Source organism: Moschus berezovskii, chromosome X (assembly GCF_049115385.1).
Source record: "Moschus berezovskii isolate FMDL1 chromosome X, NW_MosBer_1.0, whole genome shotgun sequence".
In the NCBI taxonomy this organism is placed as follows: domain Eukaryota; kingdom Metazoa; phylum Chordata; class Mammalia; order Artiodactyla; family Moschidae; genus Moschus; species Moschus berezovskii.
In genome coordinates this window covers 922702-944596 of record NC_142488.1, presented here as the reverse complement: position 1 = coordinate 944596, position 21895 = coordinate 922702, and the positions used below count along the sequence as shown (strand labels likewise).

The 21895-nt window shown below is 53.0% G+C and overlaps 2 protein-coding genes across 2 annotated transcripts in view; one reads left to right on the top strand and one right to left on the bottom strand.

The window, feature by feature from the left end:
• Positions 1–1677: 1677 nt before the first annotated feature.
• On the bottom strand, positions 1678–19902 carry LOC148773190 (uncharacterized). The gene is made up of 3 exons (XM_088833766.1): positions 19643–19902; positions 5566–5940; positions 1678–2948 (listed from the first exon to the last, which is right to left on the bottom strand). Exons 1-2 carry the CDS (start codon positions 19900–19902, stop codon positions 5877–5879), a joined length of 324 nt encoding a protein of 107 aa, XP_088689892.1. The 3' UTR covers positions 1678–2948; positions 5566–5876.
• LOC148773189 (S-geranylgeranyl-glutathione receptor P2RY8-like) overlaps positions 19135–21895 on the top strand; it is a 55322-nt gene continuing 52561 nt past the window's right edge. Inside the window, exon 1 of the mRNA XM_088833765.1 lies at positions 19135–19914. The gene's annotated coding sequence lies outside the window, so the exon portion shown is untranslated. The remainder of the gene's footprint in view (positions 19915–21895) is intronic.

The window sequence follows — 21895 nt, the reverse complement described above, 5'->3', positions numbered from 1 at the left end:
CCAGTATTCTTGGGCTTCCCTGGTGGCTCAGCTGGTAAAGAATCCGCCTGCAATGCCAGACAACCGAGTTCAATCCCTGGGTTGGAAAGATCCCCTGGAGAAGGGCATGGATACCCACTCCAGTATATTCTGGCCTGGAGAATTCCATCGACTAGGCGTCGCAAAGAGTCAGACACAACTGAGCGATTTTCACTTCCCGTAATGTAACTACGCATACTTATGTAGTATAGTGTTAGTGTAAATATCTAGTATTTTAATATTGAAAGTTTTTACATTTTAACATTTATTTCAGCTTTATTTTTAAGGATATCTGAAAACAACACAAGTTGCATAATTATTATTTTTTATTTTTGATATACGTCTATGCATTTTATTATTTTAAATTGCTTAATGTATGAAGCTTAAATATAAATATATAATATACTTCGTGTGTTATATATGTGTGTGCTCAGTCGCTCAGTTGTGTCTGACTCTTTGTGACCCCCATAGACTGTAGCCTGGCAGGCCACTCTGTCCATGGCATTCTCCAGGCAAGAATACTGGAGTGGATTGCCATGCCCTCCTCCAGAGGATCTTCCTGACGTAGGGGTGGAACCTATGTCTCTTGTGTCTCCTGCATTGGCAGGCGGGTTCTTTACTGCTATGCCACCTGGGAAGCCCATGTTATATATAACCCATTTCAAAAAATAATGAACTTTTGTGTACCTTCACCTGTAATATGTATCTTATGCATAATAATGCATTTAGGTCATTTTATGGTATAAATAAAATGGCTTCCCTCATAACTCAGTGGGTAAAGAATCTGCCTGCAATGTAGGAGACCTGGGTCCTGGGTCAGAAAGATTCCCGGAAGAAGGAAATGGCAACCCACTGCTCAGTCGTGTCCAGCTCTTTGTGGCCCTTTGGACTGTAACCCCCACCAGGCTCCTCTGTTGGTGAGATTTTTCAGACAAAAATGTATCCCTGGGGACCTGTTAAATTTGGAAACTGCCAATTACCAAGCAAAGCGAATTAAGACATGTGATACTCACTTCTTTGGGACCAGCGAGACTCGGAGACGATTGCAATAATCTGGGAAATAATCAAAGCAAGCCATTTTACATTTTTCAGCAAAATATCCCTCCATGGAATGTTCCCCAGAAACACAGAAACAAAGTTCCCAGTGACCTGCAGCCTTAATCCTCTGTTGAAGAGTGATAAATGCCAGGAATGTGAATTTCACTCTCACTGAGCATGACGGGGAGTGGGAATAGGATGCACTATCTCTTACAGGGTGCTATTGCAAAGCTGAAGGAATTCTACAATTGAAATTAAAGTCTATCATCTGTAGAGTCAAGCTAATGAAATGAGAAGTTATTCTGGGTGGGCCTGCCCTAATCAGGTGTTGGGATCCAAACCATTTGAAACGGGGAAACACGGCCTGGTTGCCTTCGAGGAAGTCAGTTGCCTGGTGGAAAAAAAGAAGCCATTTGGCGGGGATTGACATGTGGCCTCTGAGTGGTGAAGGTATCGATGCTGTCAATCTAATGAAATGAGAGAGTATTCTAGGTGGGCCTGACCTAATCAGGTGTCGGGGTCAGCGAGCTTTGAAATGACAGAAACACAGCCTGATTGCCTTAGAGGAAGCAAAGTGGAAAGAGACCACTTGCCAGAGATTGGCAGGTGGCTTCTGGGTGATGAGGTTCTTAATGTTCCGATACAAGAAGCTGAAATTCTTCCAGCAATCACCGAGCTTGGAAGAGAGACCCACACCCCCAAGGAGAGACCGCCCCACCCCACCAAGCCCTGGTTATTAGCTTGATCTCAGGCTTGTGAGCCCTTGAGGAGAAGACCCTGTTAGGAATGTGTGCTTGGATTCCAACTTAGGGAAACCGTTAGACGACAAATGTCTGTTGTTTAAAAGCTTCTAAGTCTGAAGCTTTTATTACACAGCCATACATGATGAAAACATCTAGAATAAACGCATGGACATTAAGTCATTAGTAACCACAGCAAAACACTAAGATCACGGCATCTAGCCCCATCACTTCATGGCGAATAGATGGGGGAAAGTGGAAACCGTGACAGGTTTTATTTTCTTGGTAGCCATAATCATGCAGGCAGTGATTGCAGCAATGAAATTAAAACACATTTACTCCTTGGAAGAAAAGTTATGGCAAACCTGGACAGCATATTAAAAAGCAAAGACATCACTTTACCGACAAAGGTCTGTATTCAAAGCTATAGTCACGTATGGATGTGAGAGTAGAACCATAAAGAAGGTTGAACACTGCAGAACTGATGCTTTTGAACTATCTTGAGAGTCCCTTGGACAGCAAGGAGATCAAACCTATCCATCTTAAAGGAAATCAACCCTGAATATTCACTGGAAGGACTGAAACTCCAATACTGTGGCCACCTGATGTGAAGAAATGACTCATTGGAAAAGACCCTGATGCTGGGAAAGATTGAAGGCAGGAGGAGAAGGGGGCGACAGAGGATGAGATGGTTGGATGGCCTCACCGACTCAATGGACACGAGTTTGAGCAAACTCCGGGAGATGGTGAGGGGCAGGGAAGTCTGCCGTGCTGCGGTCCATGGGGTCGCAGAGGGTTGGGCACAATTTAGCTACCGAACAGCAACCAACCACAGTAACGTGTGCCTCCCTACCCCGTGCAGACAGTGATTTACATTCTGTGCTTAAATCCTATCGCTCTGTTCGTTTCCGAGGGCCGCTGTAAGCTGTTACCCCAAGGAGAACAGAAATGTATGCCCTCCCTGTTTTGGAGACCAGAAGTCTGAAACCAAGGCGTGGGCTGCATTTTGGTTCCTTCCGAGTGCTCCCAGGAAGGATCTGCTCCAGGTCTGTCCGCGGGCTTTGTGTGGTTTGCTGACAATCTCCAGTGTCCCTTTGAAACGGAGCAACAACCTATGGTACTTGCCTCCCAGATCCTCTGCCTGCCTTCTGTCTGTAAAAAATAAAATAGGCTTTAGCTGAAGCATAAGTTTAATCAGAGAAGCAAGAACATGCAGAACCACACAAAACCAGTCAAGCAAGACTAAATTATAACAGTTGACTCGGTAAGCATAGTCAAGTACCTTTAGTTCCTCCCAAAGGGCTATAGTGAAGTCGGAAACGGCATCCCACTCCGGTATTCTTGCCTGGAAAAATCCCATGGACGGACGAGCCTGGTGGGCTGCAGTCCATGGGGGCCGCAAAGAGTCAGACACGAGTTAACGACTGAGCACGCACGCGAGAGCTGTAGAGGTTCCGAGCCACGTCCTGTGAGCGGCCTTGTAGATAGTGACACCCCTACCAGGGGGAGAGGTTCACAACTTCATGGCCAGGCTGTAGGCATGACATCTGCTGTCACAGATTTGAGAACTGGCCTCAAGGAATGGGAACAAACTGACCCTGCAACTGAAGATTAACTGTACCCAAAACAACCAAGATGGTGCTGCTCAGACCACTGATGACCGATCTGAGGATGACTCTCCGAGCTGACTGTGCTGTTTCTACATGTAGCCCCCGTCCAACATCCGTCTGCCTACGTATCCATCTATCCATCCATCCATCTGTCCATCTATACACGTATCCATTTATCCGTCCACCCAATCATTCACTCATGCATCCATCCATCCATACATTCATCCATCATCCATCCATCCATCCACCCATCCATCCATCTATCCATCCAATCATTCACTCGTGCATCCAACCATCCATTGGTCTGACTATCCATCCACCCACCTACCCATCTGTGCCCATCCATCTGTCCACGCATCCACCCATCTGGGAATCCGTATGTGCACCCACTCACCCACCTCTCCATCTGCCCGTCGGGCCATCCCTCTGTCCATCCACCTCACAGATCCATGGCTCTCAAGACTTTTGGCGTTGTTTCACTCGCTAAGTCACGTCCAACTCTTTGCGACCTCATGGACGGTAGCCCGCCAGGCTCCTCTGTCCGTGGGATTCTCCAGGCAGGAAGACTGGAGTGGGTTGCCATGCCTTCCGCCAGGGGGTCTTCCCAAACCAGGGATGGAACCTGTGTCTCCTGCCTTGCAGGTGGACTCTTTACCCCTGAGCCACCAGGAAATCTCAAGACTTTCGTCAGAACCACTTCTTTCCACCAGGTGGCGCATGCACCTCCTTAGTGAACTGCAGGGAGCTCCCTTACATTGATACTTTGGTCCGGTTTTGAAGCCAACGTGTCTAAAGAATTATCCATCCTTAGCAAAGGCATCAGCCTGGTCATTTCCCGTGAACATCACCCAGTTTATGGGATCCGTCCGTCCTCTGCAACTCAGTTGCTTGGTAGACCATTCTTTATTTAGTCCAGAACTTTTAATGCAATTTCTCGTGCCCTGTGTTGTTCAGTTGAAAGTTGTATCCGACTCTTTGCGACCCCATGGACTACAGCACGCCAGGCCTCCCTGTCCTTTACTGTCTCCCAGAGCTTGCTCAAACTCACGTCCACTGAGTCAGTGATGCCATCCACCGAGCTCATCCTCTGTCGTCCCCTTCTCTTCCTGCCTTCAATCACTCCCAGCATCAAGGTCTTTTCCAGCGACTCAGTTCTTCCCATCAGGTGCCCAAAGGATTGGAGTTTCAGCTTCCGCATCAGTCCTTCCCATGAATATCCAGGACTGATTTCCTTTACGATTGATTGGTTTGATCTCCCTGTTGTCTTACGGACTCTCAAGAGTCTGCTCCAGTTTGAAAGCATCAATTCTTCAGCGCTCAGCCTCTTTTCTGGTCCAGCTCTCACATCTGTACGTGACCACTACGCCGCACAATAAAAAGTCACCCCACGAATGGAAGATAGAGCAGAGAAAACAGTCTCTGCTCTGTTGAGAAGGAAATGGCAACCCACTCCAGTATTCTTGCCCGGAGAATCCCAGGGATGGAGGAGACTGTTGGGCTGCCGTCTATGAGGTCGCACAGAGTCAGACACGACTGACGCGACTTAGCAGTAGAAGTAGCAGCAGCTCTGCTGGTGTTGGGTGCACAAATCCGTCTGATTTTCCAGAGGAGGTTGGACAAATTCTATTACATACCATTTTCAATGTGCCCACATTCTCTTTGAGTCTGCAATCTCGATGTTGCTAATTCGTCCTGTGGAATGATTTTCCCACAGATACACAAAAGCATATGTTACAGTTGTACTCCATACGTTTGTGTGGCAGCTCCCCAAGGTGGCGCTAGTGGTAAACAATGCACCCGCCAATGCAGGAGATTGTAAGTTCAATCCCTGGGTCGGGAAGATCCCCTGGAGGAGGGCATGGCAACCCACTCCAGTATTCTTGCCTGGAGAATCCCATGGACAGAGGAGCCTGGTGGGCTACAGTCCTTGGGGTCGCAAAGAGACAGACACGACCGCGTGACTGAGCATGCACGCACACACAAAGTCCCTGTAGGTGTGAAAGGCGTGTGTGCAGTGAAGGCTTCCGTCTGCAGGAGACCTGAAACTAGAGACAGCCCCCAGGCACATGCAGGATGCCGAGTAAGCTGCTACAGTAACGGCTGCGCCGAGTCAGCCTCGGGCGTCCTCACCCACCCACGCGCTCGCGGGAAGGCCTTACCCTGCAGACCTGTGGCGTCCCCCGCTGTTGTCGTGACTCGGCGTTCCCAGGTGGCTCCACACCAGGATCGGCAGTGGGGGGTGGGGGTGGGGGCGGCTGCCGAGCCGAGGGTGCGGGGAGGAGGACGAGGGTGGGATGAAGGACTCGCAGCTTCATCGGGGGTGTCCGGTTGGGTGACAGGGGCAAGGGTGCGCCTGACGTCCCGGGCTCTGGCCACCACATGCCATCACTGACATGAGCTGACAGGGAAACCCACAGGGGAAGGGACACTCTGGAGCAGGAAGGACGTGAGACAGTCCAGTCAGGTTGAGTTAGTTCAGAGACACCTGCAGCCTTAATGGAGCTGTCCCATAAGGTAAGGAGTCCACGGTGAGCCTACAGCAGAAAAAGGTCATGAGATAGGAGGAGCTTCCCCGGGACAGGAGAAAAACTGGGCACAGTGCATTAGTCCCCACGTCTGTCCCTCAATTCATCCATCCGCCCATCCATCCATCCACCAGTTCATTTATCCATCTATCCACCAACTCACTTATCCATCCGTCCACCAGTTCAGTCATTCATCACCCACCCACCCATCCATCCATCCACCAATTCAATTATCCATCCATTCACCCATCCAGCCACTACTTCAATTATCCAGCCAGCCAGCCATCCACCAATTCAATTATCCATCCACCCATCCATCCATCCACCCACCAACTCACTTATCCATCCGTCCACCAGTTCAGTCGTTAATCACCCACCCACCCATCCATCCATCCACCAATTCAATTATCCATCCATCCATTCATCCACCAATTCAATTATCCATACACCCACCCATCCATCCATCCATCCACCAGTTTATTTATCCATCTATCCACCAACTCACTTATCCATCTGTCCACCAGTTCAGTCGTTCATCACCCACCCACCCATCCATCCATCCACCAATTCAATTATCCATCCATCCATCCATCCATCCACCAATTCAATTATCCATACACCCACCCATCCATCCATCCATCCACCAGTTTATTTATCCATCTATCCACCAACTCACTTATCCATCCGTCCACCAGTTCAGTCGTTCATCACCCACCCATCCACCCATCCATCCATCCACCAATTCAATTATCCATCTATCCACCAACTCACTTATCCATCCGTCTACCAGTTTAGTCATTCATCACCCACCCACCCATCCATCCATCCACCAATTCAATTATCCATCCATGCATCCATCCATCCACCAATTCAATTATCCATCTATCCACCAACTCACTTATCCATCCGTCCACCAGTTCAGTTGTTCATCACCCACCCACCCATCCATCCATCCACCAATTCAATTATCTATCCATCCATCCATCCATCCACCAGTTCAATTATCCATCCACCCACCCATCCATCCATCCATCCATCCACCAGTTCATTTATCCATCCACCCACCCACCCATCCATCCATCCATCCACCAGTTCAGTCGTTCATCACCCACCCATCCATCCATCCATCCATCCATCCACCAATTCAATTATCCATCCATCCATCCACCAATTCAATTATCCATCCACCCATCCATCCATCCACCCACCAATTCAGTTATCCATCCAGCCATCCATCTACTAGTTCAATCATCCACCCATCCACCCATTCATCCACCAATTCAATTATCCATCTATCCACTAGTTCAATTATCCATCCATCCATCCACCAGTTCATTTACCCATCCATCTATCCACCAACTCAGTTATCCATCATCCACCCATTCACCCACCCATCCATCCATCCATCCATCCACCAGTTCATTTACCCATCTATCCACCAATTCAATTATCCGTCATCCACCCCTCCCTCCATCCACCCACCAACTCAGTTATCCATCCATTCACCCATCCAGCCACCAATTCAATTATCCATCCACCCATCTATCCATCCATCCACCAATTCAATTATCCATCCATTCACCCATCCATCCACCAATTCAATTATCCATCCACCCATCTATCCATCCACCCACCAATTCACTTATCCATCCAGCCATCCATCTACTAGTTCAATCATCCACCCATCCATCCATTCATCCACCAATTCAATTATCCATCTATCCACTAGTTCAATTATCCATCCATCCATCCACCAGTTCATTTACCCATCCATCTATCCACCAATTCAGTTATCCATCATCCACCCATTCACCCATCCATCCATCCATCCATCCATCCATCCACCAATTCGATTATCCATGCATAAATTCATCCATCCAACCACTAGTTCAATTATCCATCCATCCATCCACCAATTCAATTATCCATCCATGCATTCATGCCAGCATCAATGTGTCACAATATGCATGGAATATTGTTCACCAGGGAAGCTCCCCTGAACCTCAGCATCCAATATTTATCGGTACTCAAACACATACTAGCCACGTGGCTGTTCTTTAGTCTCCAGCCCCTCCCAGAAGTTCAGGAAACTAACATTTGCAGTCTCCCTCTTACCCTGGAGTTTGGATCTGACACGGTATGTCCCAAAGTCCCCATCATAAATTGCATCATTAAAGGGTCCAGTGACTAAAGCCCCCAAGCAAATAAAGGCATGCCTATGAGAAGGAAACTCCAGGGGCCGAGAGGCAAAGACAGACGTGTCTTTCTTGTTGTCCAATCCCTCAGTCGTGTCCAACTCTTTGCAACCCCATAGACTGCAGCACGCCAGGCCTGCCTGTCCATCACCAACTCCCGGAGCTTGCTCAAACTCACGTCTATCGAGTCGGTGATGCCATCCAACCATCTCATCCTCTGTCATCCCCTTCTCCTCCTGCCCTCAATCTTTCCCAGCATCAGGGTCTTTTCCATTGAGTCAGCTCTTCGCATCAGGTGGCCAAAGGATTGGAGCTTTGGACCTGTCTTTGAGTCAGGTCAGGTCTTCACTGCATACAAGCCAGGGGCTTCCCTGGTAGCTCAACGATAAAGAATCTACCTGCCAGTGCAAGACACTCGGGTTCGATCCCTGGGTGGGGAAGATCCCCTGGAGAAGGGCATGGCAACCCACTCCTGTATTCTTGCCTGGAGAATCCCATGGACAGAGGAGCCTGGCGGGCTACCATCCACAGGGTCGCCAAGAGTGGGACATGACTGAGCAGCTGAACAGCAACAGCGTCTTCACTACACACGAGCAAAGCACAGAACAGCTACGATTTACCGCAGGCCTTTGAAGGAAGATGACAAAGGGTGGTAGCCTGCAGAGTGAGGGCGGAGTCTCCTGAGGAGAACAGGAGCAGAGCTTCAAAGGCGGGAAGGACCACAGGGCTCGTCGAAGGAAGCTGAGATAAACCTGGCTTCCTGGTGCAGTCAGCGTTCCTCTGCACGGACCCCAGGCTGCAGTAGCCCAAGGTCCTTACGGGGACTTTCCCTGGGGGCGAGGAGCTCAGAGCCCTCCGGCGGAGTTCCCCCGGAGAACAAGATCCTGGCCGATCCACACGAAGCCAAACCGTACCCCGGTCGGCAGCTTCCAGGTGGAGGCTGTGGTTAGAGCTCGCTGCGATAAGTTCGCCTTCATCTCGTGCTTCCCGTCGCCTACGTGGCCCGTCACAAGATCGTAGACAGACACACACAGTGTCTCCTGGAGCAGGAGGTCGCTTTAGCAAGGGCCCTCCCAGCTCCAGGCGTGCAAAGCCGGGCTGTATTTTCAGGGTGGTTGTCCCCACTTTGCAGACATGAGTCCAGTGTCTTCAGGCTCTGGCGTCTTCTCCATCATTTCTCAAAAGCGTTCTCAGATCTCCAGTCTTTCTGCCCCAGATCGACACGGCCCCTGAATCATCATGTTTCCGTATCTATCTACTTGTTTTGAAGTGTTGCCGATTTCAGTTCAGTTCAGTCGCTCAGTCGTGTCTGACTCTTTGCGACCCCATGGACTGCAGCACGCCAGGCCTCCCTGTCCATCACCAACTCCCGGAGCCTGCTCAAACTCTTATCTATCGAGTCGGTGATGCCACCCAACCATCTCATCCTCTGTCGTCCCCTTCTCCTCCCGCCTTCAATCTTTCCCAGCATCAGGGTCTTTTCCAATGATTTGACTCTTTGCATCAGGTGGCCAAAGGATTGGAGTTTCAGCTTCAGCCACAATCCTTCCAATGAACATCCAGGACTGATCTCCTTTAGGATGGACTGGTTGGATCTTCTCGCAGTCCAAGCGACTCTCAAGAGTCTTCTCCAGCACCACAGTTCAAAAACATCAATTCTTCGGCGATCAGCTTTCTTCACAGTCCAACTCTCACATCCATACATGACCACAGGAAAAACCATAGCCTTGACTAGACGGACCTTTGTTGGCAAAGTAATGTCTCTGCTTTTTAATATGCTGTCTAGGTTGGTCATAACTTTCCTTCCAGGGAGTAAGTGTCTGTTAATTTCATGGGTGCAGTTACCATCTGCAGTGATTTTGGAGCCCAAGAAAATAAAGTCTGTCACTGTTTCCCCATCTATTTGCCATGAAGTGATGGGACCGGATGCCATGATCATTTTTTTAATGTTGAGTTTCAAGCCAGCTTTTTCACTCTCCTCTTTCACTTTCATCAAAAGGCTCTTTAGTTCTTCTTCGCTTTCTGTCATAAGGGTGGTGTCATCTGCATATCTGAGGTTATTGATATTTCTCCCAGCAAACTTGATTCCAGCTTGTGCTTCTTCCAGCCCAGCGTTTCTCATGATGTACTCTGCATACAAGTTATTTAACAAGCTATTTAAGCAGGGTGACAGTATACAGCCTTGACGTACTCCTTTCCCGATTTGCAATCAGTCTGTTGTTCCGTGTCCAATTCTAACTGTTGCTTCTTGTCCTGCATACAGATTTCTCAGGAGGCAGGTCAGGTGGTCTGGTATTCCCAGCTCTTCAAGAATTTGATTTACAATATTGTTAATTCCTATTGTACAGCGAAGTGATTTGGGTGTACGTATATGTACATTCTTTTCTTAATATCCTTTTCCATTCTGGCTTATGATAAGATCTGTTTTAATTGGAGGATAATCACTTTACGATGTTGCGTTAGTTTCTGCTGAACAGCAACGTGAATCAGCCCTACATACGCATATATCTCCTCCCTCTTGAACCACCCCCCACCCAGCCCTCTCGGTTATCAAGAGCGCCGAGCAGAACTCCCTGTGCTATAGAGCAGCTTCCCACCAGCTGTCTGCATTTACGCAAGGTCGTGTATATGTGTCAGGTCTTCTCAGGTGGCTCAGTGGGTAAAGAACCAGCCTGCCAACGCAGGAGACGGAAGAGACACCAATTCAATCCCTGGATCAGGAAGATCCCCTGGAGGAGGGCATGGCAACCCACTCCAGTGTTCTTGCCTGGAGAATCCCATGGACAGAGGAGCCTGGCGGGCTTCATCGTGAGGCGTTGGACACAACTGAAGGGACTCAGCACACACACACACACACACACACACACACACACACACAAACACACACGTGTCAGTGCTACTCTCTGTTTTTCCTGCCTTTCTCTTCCACCCGCTGACCCCACAAGGACTTCATCGTGGTCCAGTCGCTCAGTCGTATCCGACTCTTTCTCTTGCCTTGAGAAAATCCCCACGAGGAAGTCTTCCTATTTAACAAACGACAGCAGCCCAAGCTCTCCCTTTCTCCTTCCTGAAAGGAAAGCTGAAGTGTGTATGGTTCTCTCGGAGTCTTTCTGCCCCGCTCCCTTTCTCTCCCACCGACGGTAGGACACGTGCGTCATCTCTGATTTTGGGGTTTGCAGACAAAGACCCTTGAGGGCTGGGGCGAGGCAGACAGAAGCCACCCCAAGTCCCTGGAAAGTGTCCAGGGGCTGATTGGACAGGGAGGGGTGATCTGTGTCCAGCCCTTGTTGACGGTGAGCTCGCAAGAATCAAACAGGCTCCGTGAGAAAGGACCCAGGGTACCACTCTGGGTTGTTTAAGGTTGCTAAGCAACTGGGGATCGGGGCGGACATTTCCCTGACCACACAGCCTGTGCCACAGATTCTGGGAATTCATTAGATGTTGGTGTGTGAGTGGTGTTACAGGTGTGGTGTGAAGGATGCGGAGGGTTTGGCTTATTTCCTCTGTGAGAGGTGGACAATGAGATGTTGCAAAGATCAGATCACAGAGAGGCTTTGGAACAGGAGAGAAAGATACAAAAGCACGATAAACAAGAGTCCTTCCCTTCCAGGAAATGATGTCTTCGGGTCTCTCACCTGAGTCCATGCAAATGGCGTGCAAGCTCAGTTGCTTAGTCGTGTCCGATTCTTTGTGACCCCGTAGACTGTAGCCCACCAGGCTCCATGGGATTCCCTGGGCAAGAATACTGAAGTGGGGTGCCGTTTCCTCCTCCAAGGGATCTTCCTGATCCAGGGATCGAACCCGCGTCTCTTCTGTCTCCTGCATTGGCGGGCAGGTTCTTTACCACGGCCTCACCCGGGAAGCTCCGTGCAGGAGTCTGAGCTCACTGAAGTCTTTCGTTTGCTGTGCGCCTCAGTTATCTGGGGCCGGTATCCTGTTTTTCTGCTGAGTCCTCTCACAGTGCTCTGTTGGGAGCGGCTGCAGTGGCTGAGGACTGGGTCGGGGCCGGGGGTGGTGTGTGCATTCCATTTATTTCAGTCCTGAGTTCCCTAAGGGCTCACAGTCCCTAAGGCAACAGTAGTGGCTGGATGGCTGCGATATTCTGTGTTTTGTGATGTGCAAGTCAATATTTTCCATTCACAGTTGCAAGGATTGAGAATCCCAGCGACCAGTGAAATGAACTAGGGTCTGGGAAGTCACAGCACTGGCCACCTGTGTCCCCTTTATCCATTCATGCACGCACGCATCCACCCATTCGTCCACCCACCATCTACCCACCCATAAACCTTCTATCTGTCGGCCATCCATCCTCCCACCCACTCATCCACCCACCCACCCACCCATTCATCCACTCATCCATCCACGCATCCATCCACCATCTACGCACCCATAAAGTTTCTATCCGTCATCCATCCATCCACCCACACAATAATTCATCCACCCATCCATCCATCCATCCATCATCCATCCAACCATCCATCCATCATCCGTCCACCATCCATCCAACCATCCATCCACCATCCATCCAACCATCCATCCATCATCCATCCAACCATCCATCCATCATTCATCCAACCATCCATCCATCATCCATCCACCATCCATCCAACCATCCATCCACCCATCCATCCATCCACTCACTCATCCACCATCTATCCATCCATCCACCCATCCATCCACCATCTACCCACCCATAAAGTTTCTATCCGTCATCCATCCATCCACCCACACACTAATTCATCCACCCATCCATCCATCCATCCATCATCCATCCAACCATCCATCCATCATCCGTCCACCATCCATCCAACCATCCATCCACCATCCATCCAACCATCCATCCACCCATCCATCCATCCACTCACTCATCCACCATCTATCCATCCATCCACCCATCCATCCATCCATCAACCTACCCACCCACCCACTCATCCACCCACCCATCCATCCATCCATCCATCCACCATCTACCCACCCATGAAGTTTCTATCCGTCATCCAACCATCCACCCCCACACTGATTAATCCACCCATCCCTCCATCCATCATCCATCCAACCATTCATCCATCATCCATCCATCCATCCATCAGCCCACCCACCCACCCACCCATCTATCTATCCATCCACCCAGCCGTCCTTCCTACGTCTCTGCTCTCCTCGATGAGTGACACTCATCAGAAACCCTTCTCAAAGTCTCCTTCTCCACACACCTCATCCCCAGTTGAGAGAACCGCCACTTTGGACAAACTTCTCTTGATCAAGGGGCCACCAGTGTCTCCGCTTCGTGTTTCATGAACTTCGCCTCGTGCATCCCATCCTCATCTAAAACGATACTGCTTTGCTTCCTCGTGCATTTCTGCAACAAATTTCACTGTCCTCAAAGATCGCATGCCACGAGCATCGCTCTGCTGGTCAGCGAATTTGGGGCTGCTACTTGTACGGCTTCCCCGAGGACACACGCTCAGCAAACTCAGGGAGACCCTCGCCAGTTATTGCTGCTTTTCCTTCTCCCCGAGACAGCAGCTAGCTTTGCAGCCCGTCTCAGTCGCCCAGCCGGGCTCACGGGTAAACGCGCTGCTTCCTACAGCGAGCGGCTGGGTGGGGTCGGCTCTTAACTTCCTGCTCCTCTGAGTTCCATTTTGCACCTGTTTGCTCCGCAAGCATCGTGCAGCTGCTGTGACAATGACCGACATGCAGAATTGCAGGGATATAGAGGGGCTGGAGAGGAGAAGGCAGTGGCAAGCCACTCCGCTACTCTTGCCTAGAAAATCCCATGGATGGAGGAGCCTGGAAGGCTGCATTCCGTGGGGTCGCTAAGGGTCGGACACGGCTGAGCGACTTCATTTTCCCTTTTCACTTTCACACATTGGAGAAGGAAATGGCAACCCGCTCCAGTGTTCTTGCCTGGAAAATCCCATGGATGGAGGAGCCTGGTGGGCTGCCGTCTATGGGGTCGCACAGAGTCGGACAGGACTGAAGTGACTTAGCAGCATAGGGGCTGGATAGGGCTTCCCTGGTGGCTCAGATGTTAAAGAGTCTACTCGCAATGCACGGTTCAAGCCCTGGGTCGGGAAGATCCTCTGGAGGAGGAAATGGCAACCCACTCCAGTATCCTTGCCTGCAGAATCCCGTGGACAGAGGAGCCTGGCGGGCTACCGTCCTTGGGGTCGCAAAGAGTCAGACACGACCGAGCGAGTGACACTTTCACTTTTCACTTTAGAGCTGGAAAAAGTGTTTCCCATGCCACGTGGCCCTTCTCCCTCTGTGCAGAGGGTTTCAGCACCCATCGTGGCCAGGACCCTCACATCTGGGTCTTTCCGTAAATGAACCAGCTCCCTAGCATTCGCTTTGCCTCTCTGACCCAGGCAGCTGCAGGGATGCAAGCAGGCTTCACGGTTCTTTCTGTTGCACACGGAAAGCACTTAGGGTAAGATTAGCCTGCGACAGTGATGCCTGCTGGGGTGTGTTGCTTGGAAAAGGCCCCTCTGGCTGCACATTGCAACTGTTTCTTGCACGTCTCTGTTGCGTCTGTTATTATAATCACGCACGATGGCCCGCCTCACAGAACCCTGCCCCTCTGCCTGGCTGATAAAGCGCCTTTGTTTAGAACCCCGTCCACCTGTGGATGGCACGAAGGAAGAAATGAACACACACCCCTGCCTGAGGCTCGCCATTCCAGGAGACGTTTGCAAGATGAAGGCCCTTCCTACTCTGCTTCCTCGCCGCCCCACCCCTCCAGTCTCGGCTCCAAGCTGTCGAAAGCCAGGACATCTTGACAAGAGGGAAGAAGGGAGGGGGTCCCCCCACCGAGCCGTTCTGTCTTCGCCTTGATGAGAGGGGATCAGACGTGGGGGGGTGCAGAGACCCGCCCCACAGGAAAACCCCGAAACCACACAGGGGTGGGTGTCATCTGTGGGTGGGCCCACAACCCCCAGCTTGTCTCAGAATTAACCCACTCCCCACCACAAAGCAAGCCACGCTCCTGGGGAGAGTCTGGGGGTAGCCTTGGGGCTCCCTTCTCTCTGCGGCTGAGCCCTGGGGCCTGAAGACTTATGCCAACCTTGTGACTGAAGTGGAAACACTCTTTGCAGAGGTTAATTCATGCAATAATCCAGATGAGGTTCCTCCTGGACGGGGGTGGCCCTAAACCCAGGGACAGGGTCCTTATAAGACACAGAAGGGGAGACATACGGACCCAGAGGAGAAGCCACGTGAAGACAGAGGCAGAGACGGGAGGGAGGCGGCCATCAGTCCAGGGATGGATGCCTGGAGCCCCCAGAAGCTGGAAAAGGCAGGAAGGACCCTCCCCAGGAGCCTCGGGACAGAGCTCAGCCTGGGGACACCTTGACCTCAGACGTGTGGTTTCCAGGACTCGGGGATGATAGATTCCAATTATTTTAATATGTCCAGCTTATGGCCATTTGTAACAGCTGGTTGGGCTTCCCCAGGTGGCTCTAGTGGTAAAGAACCTACGTGCCAATGCGGGAGAGAAAAGAGATGTGGGTTTGATCCCCGGGTCTGGAAGATCCCTTGGAGGAGGGCATGGCAACCCACTCCAGTGTTCCTGCCTGGAGAATCCCATGGACAGAGGAGCCTGGTAGGCTGCAGTCCATGGGGTCGCAAAGAGTCAGACACGACTGAAATGATTTAGCACAGACACACACCCCCAGCGACCCCCAGAGCGGTATTATTTAAGCCATGCAAGATTTCGAGTCTTTTGGGGGTGGAGAGAAATTGGGGTTCTGGAGGCTCTGGGCCAGGAGACCCAAAGGGCAGAGACAGAGCTGGTGGGGAAAGGTTTGTTGTTGGCGGGCTGCGTCCTTGGCCAGGAGCCTGCACACCTCCGAATGGTCCAGCCATGTTGAGCTGGGTCTCGAGCGTCTCAAGGAGCCCAGGACTTGCTTTCTGTAACAGGATCAGCGTTGCCATGACACAAACCGTTACGAGGAACTCACGCTGAGGGGCTTTAGAATCTGAAACTGGGGTGAGTCAAGTGCAGGCTACTGATTTTGCACCCTGTCAGTTTCACTTTTTATTTGTGCTTGCAGACAACCATCTCCAGGGTCTCATCGGTTTTGGATGCAGCCAGCCGCGTTCTGCCTGCCAGGATCATACGGGTGACACAGGGACCCTATTTCCACGTCAAATATTCCAACTGTTCCCTGGGCTCTGGGCTCCTGGTCGATGGGTCAGAAGGGACCCAGCAGGAGACTCAAAAGCCCTGGGGCAGTTGACACTCTCAAGGACAGAGTCTGTCTGATTCTTGGTTTTCTTTAATTTTGGTGAAATGTTTATCTAGGTTTGGAACATTTCCATCCCCCCCGCAAAGACACACCACCCCAATAAGTCATCCCCCGTCCCTCAGCCCCCGGCGCCACAAACCCACTTCCTCCCTCTGTGGATCTGCCTGTTCTGTTTCCTACAGATGGAATCACACACTGTGCGTCCTTCTGCGTCTGCTCGTCTCACTGAGCATCGTCTGTTCAAGGTCCATCCACGTTGCAGCCTGTGTCAGATCTTCACTCCTTTTCATGGCTGCATAATATTCCACGGAGTGGATGGCCCCCATGCTGTTTATCCATCATCCATCCATCCATCCATCCTTTAATTCACCTACTTATCCATCCACCCACCTAACCATCCATCCATCCATCCACCCACCCTCCCACCCATGCATCATCCATTCATCCTCCATCCATCCATCCATCCTCCATCCATCCATCCACTCATCCATCCATCATGCATCCTTCATCCACCCATCCATCCATCCATCTATCATCACCCATCATCCACTTATCAGTCATCCATCCATCCATCCAACCATCCATCCATCACCCATCCTTCACCCACCCATCCATCCATCCAACCATCCATCGTCTACTTGTCAATCATCCATCCATCCATCCACCCACTCATCTATCATCCACTTATCAACCCTCCATCCATGCATGGACACTTGGGTTGTTTCCGGCTTTGGGCTGTTGTAGCTCAAGCCACTTGAACAATGCAGACTCATCTCCTCCTGGGTCCCATTCTGTGGGGCCAACAGCCCTTTCTGACCCCCTTGCCTCTGTTAGCACTCATACACTGAGCCCTCGCAGCCTGGCCTTGTGCCAGGGCTATGGGGAACTGAAACCTCCCCCCTGGGCCTCCTGTACCCATGACCTTGTTTTTCATCTTGCGGTTTTGTCAGTGCCAGCCTCTCAAGAGAAACCGCCAGACTGGATGGAAAGCGCTGATAGGTGAGCTGAAGGGTGTGTCCCTTCCCCTTCCCCTTCCCCTGTGTTCACCTTGATTCTCCGTACCAAGCAGTCCACCCAGGGCTGCACAGAAACCCGGAGGCCATGGTACAGGGACCCGCCTTTCCGAGAGGACAGTTGTGGTTCCTGCAAAACTAGGGGCTGGCTTCATCGCCTCTCAGGGGCCACTTTTCTCTGAAAGGTGTGATGGAAACCAAAGTGCAGGCTCGGGACTCTGACCCAGCCCATCCACCCATTTATCCATCAACCCATCCATTCATCCATCCAAACAGCCATCCACTCATCCATCCATCTTCTCAGCGATTCATGCATCCATCTATCATCCATCCATCCATCCATCCATCATCCATCCATCCACCATTCATGCATCTGTCCATCCACCCATGGGTCTGGTCTCCGTGGGGAGGGAGAGGAAATGCAGGCAACTGGATCTCCCCTCCACAGACTCACCCCAGATGACATGAGCATCTACCCAGGGGCGTGGCCTGGCCCTGCTCAGTGGCGGATCACGCTTCTCCTACCTTCTACTTTCACATTTGCTGGAGCCAGGACCCCTGAGAGCCAGGATGCAGAGCAGACCCTCCATCTGCTGGGAAGACCCCAAGTGGACAAATTTCGCAGTTTGCACGAGAGTGGAACTGGGTTGGCTGCCAGATTGCCATCTTATCGTCCTAAAGTGCTTTTCAACAACTAAATAATCTCATACCACGTGGAGAACGGATGTGTTCCTCCCCACTGTAACTGGGCAGGTGCCTAGGAGGCCTTCCCAGGACAGACCTGCCCTGCAATGTCCCCAGCCTGCCTTCTACTTTGTAGCAAAGCTTTGCCCCCAGGCCTCCCTGAGTTCCAAAGAATACCTTCAATCAGAGAACCGAGAAAACACAGAAACACAGAAAAGCAATCAAGCAAGACAAGATAATCATTGTGGTGCGTCCACGGCGGCTCAGACGGTGATCTGCCTGCCATGCCAAGCCTGCCATGCACAAGATTCAGGTTCAGTCCCTGGGTCCGGAACAGCCCCCTGGAGGAGGGCATGGCAACCCACTCCAGTATTCTGGCCTGGAGAATCCCACGGACAGAGGAGCCTGGTGTCCTGGTGGGCCACAGTCCATGGGGTCCCAAAGAGTTGGACAGGACTGAGATAGATAGAGAGAAAGAACACTCTCTATCTATTAGTGGCTCAGTTGTTCCGACTCTTTGGAGAAGGACCAGGCTCCTCTGTCCGTGGGATTATGGGTCTCCAGGCCAGAATACTGGAGTGGGTCGCCATGCCCTCCTCCAGGGGATCTTCCCAACAGGGATCAAAGCCAGGTCTCCCACACTGCAGGTGGATTCTTTACCGTCGGAGCCCCCAGGGAAGCACGGAGAGGTGCTTACATCCCCCATACCCCATAAGGAGACAGATGACCCCGGGTTTCCCCAAACTGCGTTCCACGTTCGCTCACTCAGCACCCCTGTGACTTCCCAGAAGACGGCCGCTCAGAATCAGCACCCTCATCCCCTCTTCCGCATGACCCTGGGCCCCAGAGCTGGACTGTGGCTTCCGGGGGGTCTTTTTCCAGCGGCAGCCTCCTTCTGATCACAGCGCACCTGCTGTGAAGTCCCCTTCCTCACCACTCCAGGTGGGCCACAGCAACCGGCCCAGCTCCCTCTCTGCTCTGGAGTGCCCGATCCACCGAGGGGCCGGGGGTCTGGGGCTGGGGTGGGGGGGTCGGGATGAGGGTGGGGCATGAATCCTGCTCTGGCCAGCTGGAAGAGGGAACGGGCTTCCTGGGCGTCCCCGGGGGCGTGGGTCACCCGGGCAGGTCACCTTCTGGCTGCAGAACCAAAAGAGGTCGCCAGGCACTCAGGTTTCGTCTGCAAGAGGAAGTCTCTTGGCTCAGCACAGTTTTACAACTTATTTTTTTAATAAAAATAGTCAGGCATTGTTCGGTCTGGGATTCACTGCAGGTCACTGCCGGCGGCACGGTAGGGACGGCGACCCCCGCTCCTGGTCTGCAGGGTCTGGCGCGCGTCTGCAAGCTGCAGACCTTCTCGGAGAGGCGGCGGCTCCCCCAAAGCAGTCGCCTCGGGGGCCGGCACGAGCCACCACCAGGTCGTGGCTGTGGGCCGCACCCTACCTCCCGCCCCTGCACCCCGCCCCCGGGGCAGGGCGCGCGCTGATAGGAGGGGCCCCGGCGGGCTTGGAAGACAGGAGACTGCAGACCGTCAGACTGTTACACAGGAAATTTCAAAACGGGTTTCCTCTGCACCTACCCTGGGTCTCCACGGCAGCCTCCCGGAGCCGGGGAGGGGGTACCTTTCGAGGCTCTGTATCCGGCGAGCGTGCAAGCCCGCGCGCAATGTGCGCGCCCGACGCGGCGGCGATGCTGGCGTCCGCGCCGCGCCCTGACACCCATCCCGGGCTCCTTCGGGGGCGGCGGAACGGCGGCCTCCTGACGCCAGGCTCCGTCTGACGCACGGCTGCCGCGAGTTCGGATCCAGCCCCGGGCTGCGTCGACGCCGCTGACGCGCATCGGCCTTTCCAGGTGCGTCAAGTTTCTGATTTATGCGCGCTGTCTGGAAGCTGGGGGGCCGCCGGGGAAGGGCCTTACAGGGGTGAGAGCCTGGGAGGGAGGGCTGCGTGGGTCCTCCTCTCCCCGGGGTGGAGGGCGTGGACAAGACAGGAAAAGCTTCAGACAGACAGGGCCTTGGTGCGTTCTCCGTCAGACTCTCTGCGACCCCACGGACGGCAGCCCGCCAGGCTCCTCTGTCCATGGAGAGTCTCCAGGCAAGAATAGGAGTGCGTTGCCTTGCCTGTCTCCAGGGGATCTTCCCGACCCAGGGATCGAACCCGGATCTGCTGCGGCTCCTGCATTGCATGCGTGACCAGTTGGTGGGGAGATGCTTTGAACACAGCCTCCTGTGCAAACTCCAGGAAAACTCACCTGCGCACAGATGAGCGCTGAAGGTGGCCAGGCACGACTAGGGGGCGGAGACGGGCCGGGGGGCGGGGGACGCTGGGTCAGGGAGGGTTCCAGCCACTGGGGGGCCCCCGTGAGCCCTGAGAGCACCTCACTGGCCCCGATCCACCCAGAAACTGCGAATCCAGACTGCAGCCCACCTGGCTCCTCTGTCCACGGAATCTCCCAGGCAGGAATCCTGGAGTGGGTTGCTGTTTCCTTCTCCAGGCAAATCTTTTCCCACCTGGGGATCGAACCCCGCAGTCGCTTGTGTCTCCTGCCTTGGCAGGCGCGTTCTTTTCTTGGAAAGCTGCATTTTATAAACCGCCCCAGTTTGGGGAGCATTGAAGCCCCGCGTGCACACTGGTCTCTGCCCTGGGAATTCCTGGTGGTGCAAACCGCGAGTCTGTGCGCTTAGGGTCACGCCTGGCGAGGAGAAATTAACGCAGCGTAATGGTTCTGCTTCCAAACCAAGGAGGGTTTTTTTTTTTTTTTTTTCCTTCTTCTTCTCTGCTCTCTGTTAGGTTGTCGTGTGTCTTCTGCGTGGGGGTCAGAAGGGGCTCCCGGGGCAGGAGCGCAGAGGAACCGGGGCTGGGCGGGGCCCGCGTGCTCCGTCCGCCCCTTTAGAAGCGGCGCTGAGGGGTTGGATTGGAACGGGCACCTGGGCCGGACGTGAGCGCGGACTTTCCTTTTAAAAGTCCTCCAGGAACTGCAAGAATCGCGGTTTCGTTTTCGGGGGCGTGAGGGCGGGGAGGCTTGCGTTGCCCTGACCAGGGTTCGCGGCCTGAGGGGGTGCACCCCCTGCGTGTGGTCCCCGCATCCTGAAGACCCGTGCCCGCCTCTCGGAGGAGGAACCGGGCCGTGGGACGAGTCTGGAGGCTGGACCGACCCTCCGACATCGGCCGTGGTTTCGGAAACATTCCGGCTCAGCCGTACGGGCGCAGCGGGGCAAGGGTCAGTACCGCCCCTTAGAGGTCACCTGGGACCCCCTCGCAAACCTACTGAGGCCTGTGTTATCACAGAGATGAGGGCGGGGAGGCCGGGAGTGATGGGTTAGTGACGGGGAGGGGTGGGGGGTCCCCAGGGTGTCCCTCCTTGCTGGCCTAGCCTCCCTGTGCCTCCCTACGTGGGTGTGTCCACCAGCTGGCCTCCTGCCCAAGGGTCCTGTCCTGTCTGGGGGGAGTCAGGAGTGAGCAAGACGCTGGGAACCCCACCCCCTCTGGTACCTTATCCTGGTCCCTGACTGTGGGAAATTGTCCAGGCCCTCCATCTGCCCCCACCCTGCCCCAGGAGATGACCCATGCCGGCCATAGACCCTCCCCAGGGCCAACACCACATCTCAGGGAGCCTTGACCCAGCAAGTAAGCACTCACACAGGCTGCAGGGCGGCGTCCCCCGGAACGGCCCCTGGGGCCAGCGCTGGGAGCCCCCAGGGAGAATCCTGCAGCCGTGTCCACCACCCCCTCCTAGCTGGACAGACAGACACGTGGATGCAGGGTCTGCCTTCTCTTCGGGATGCAGGGTCTGCCTTCTCTTAGGGAAAGCCATGCTTTGACAGGCTTTGCTT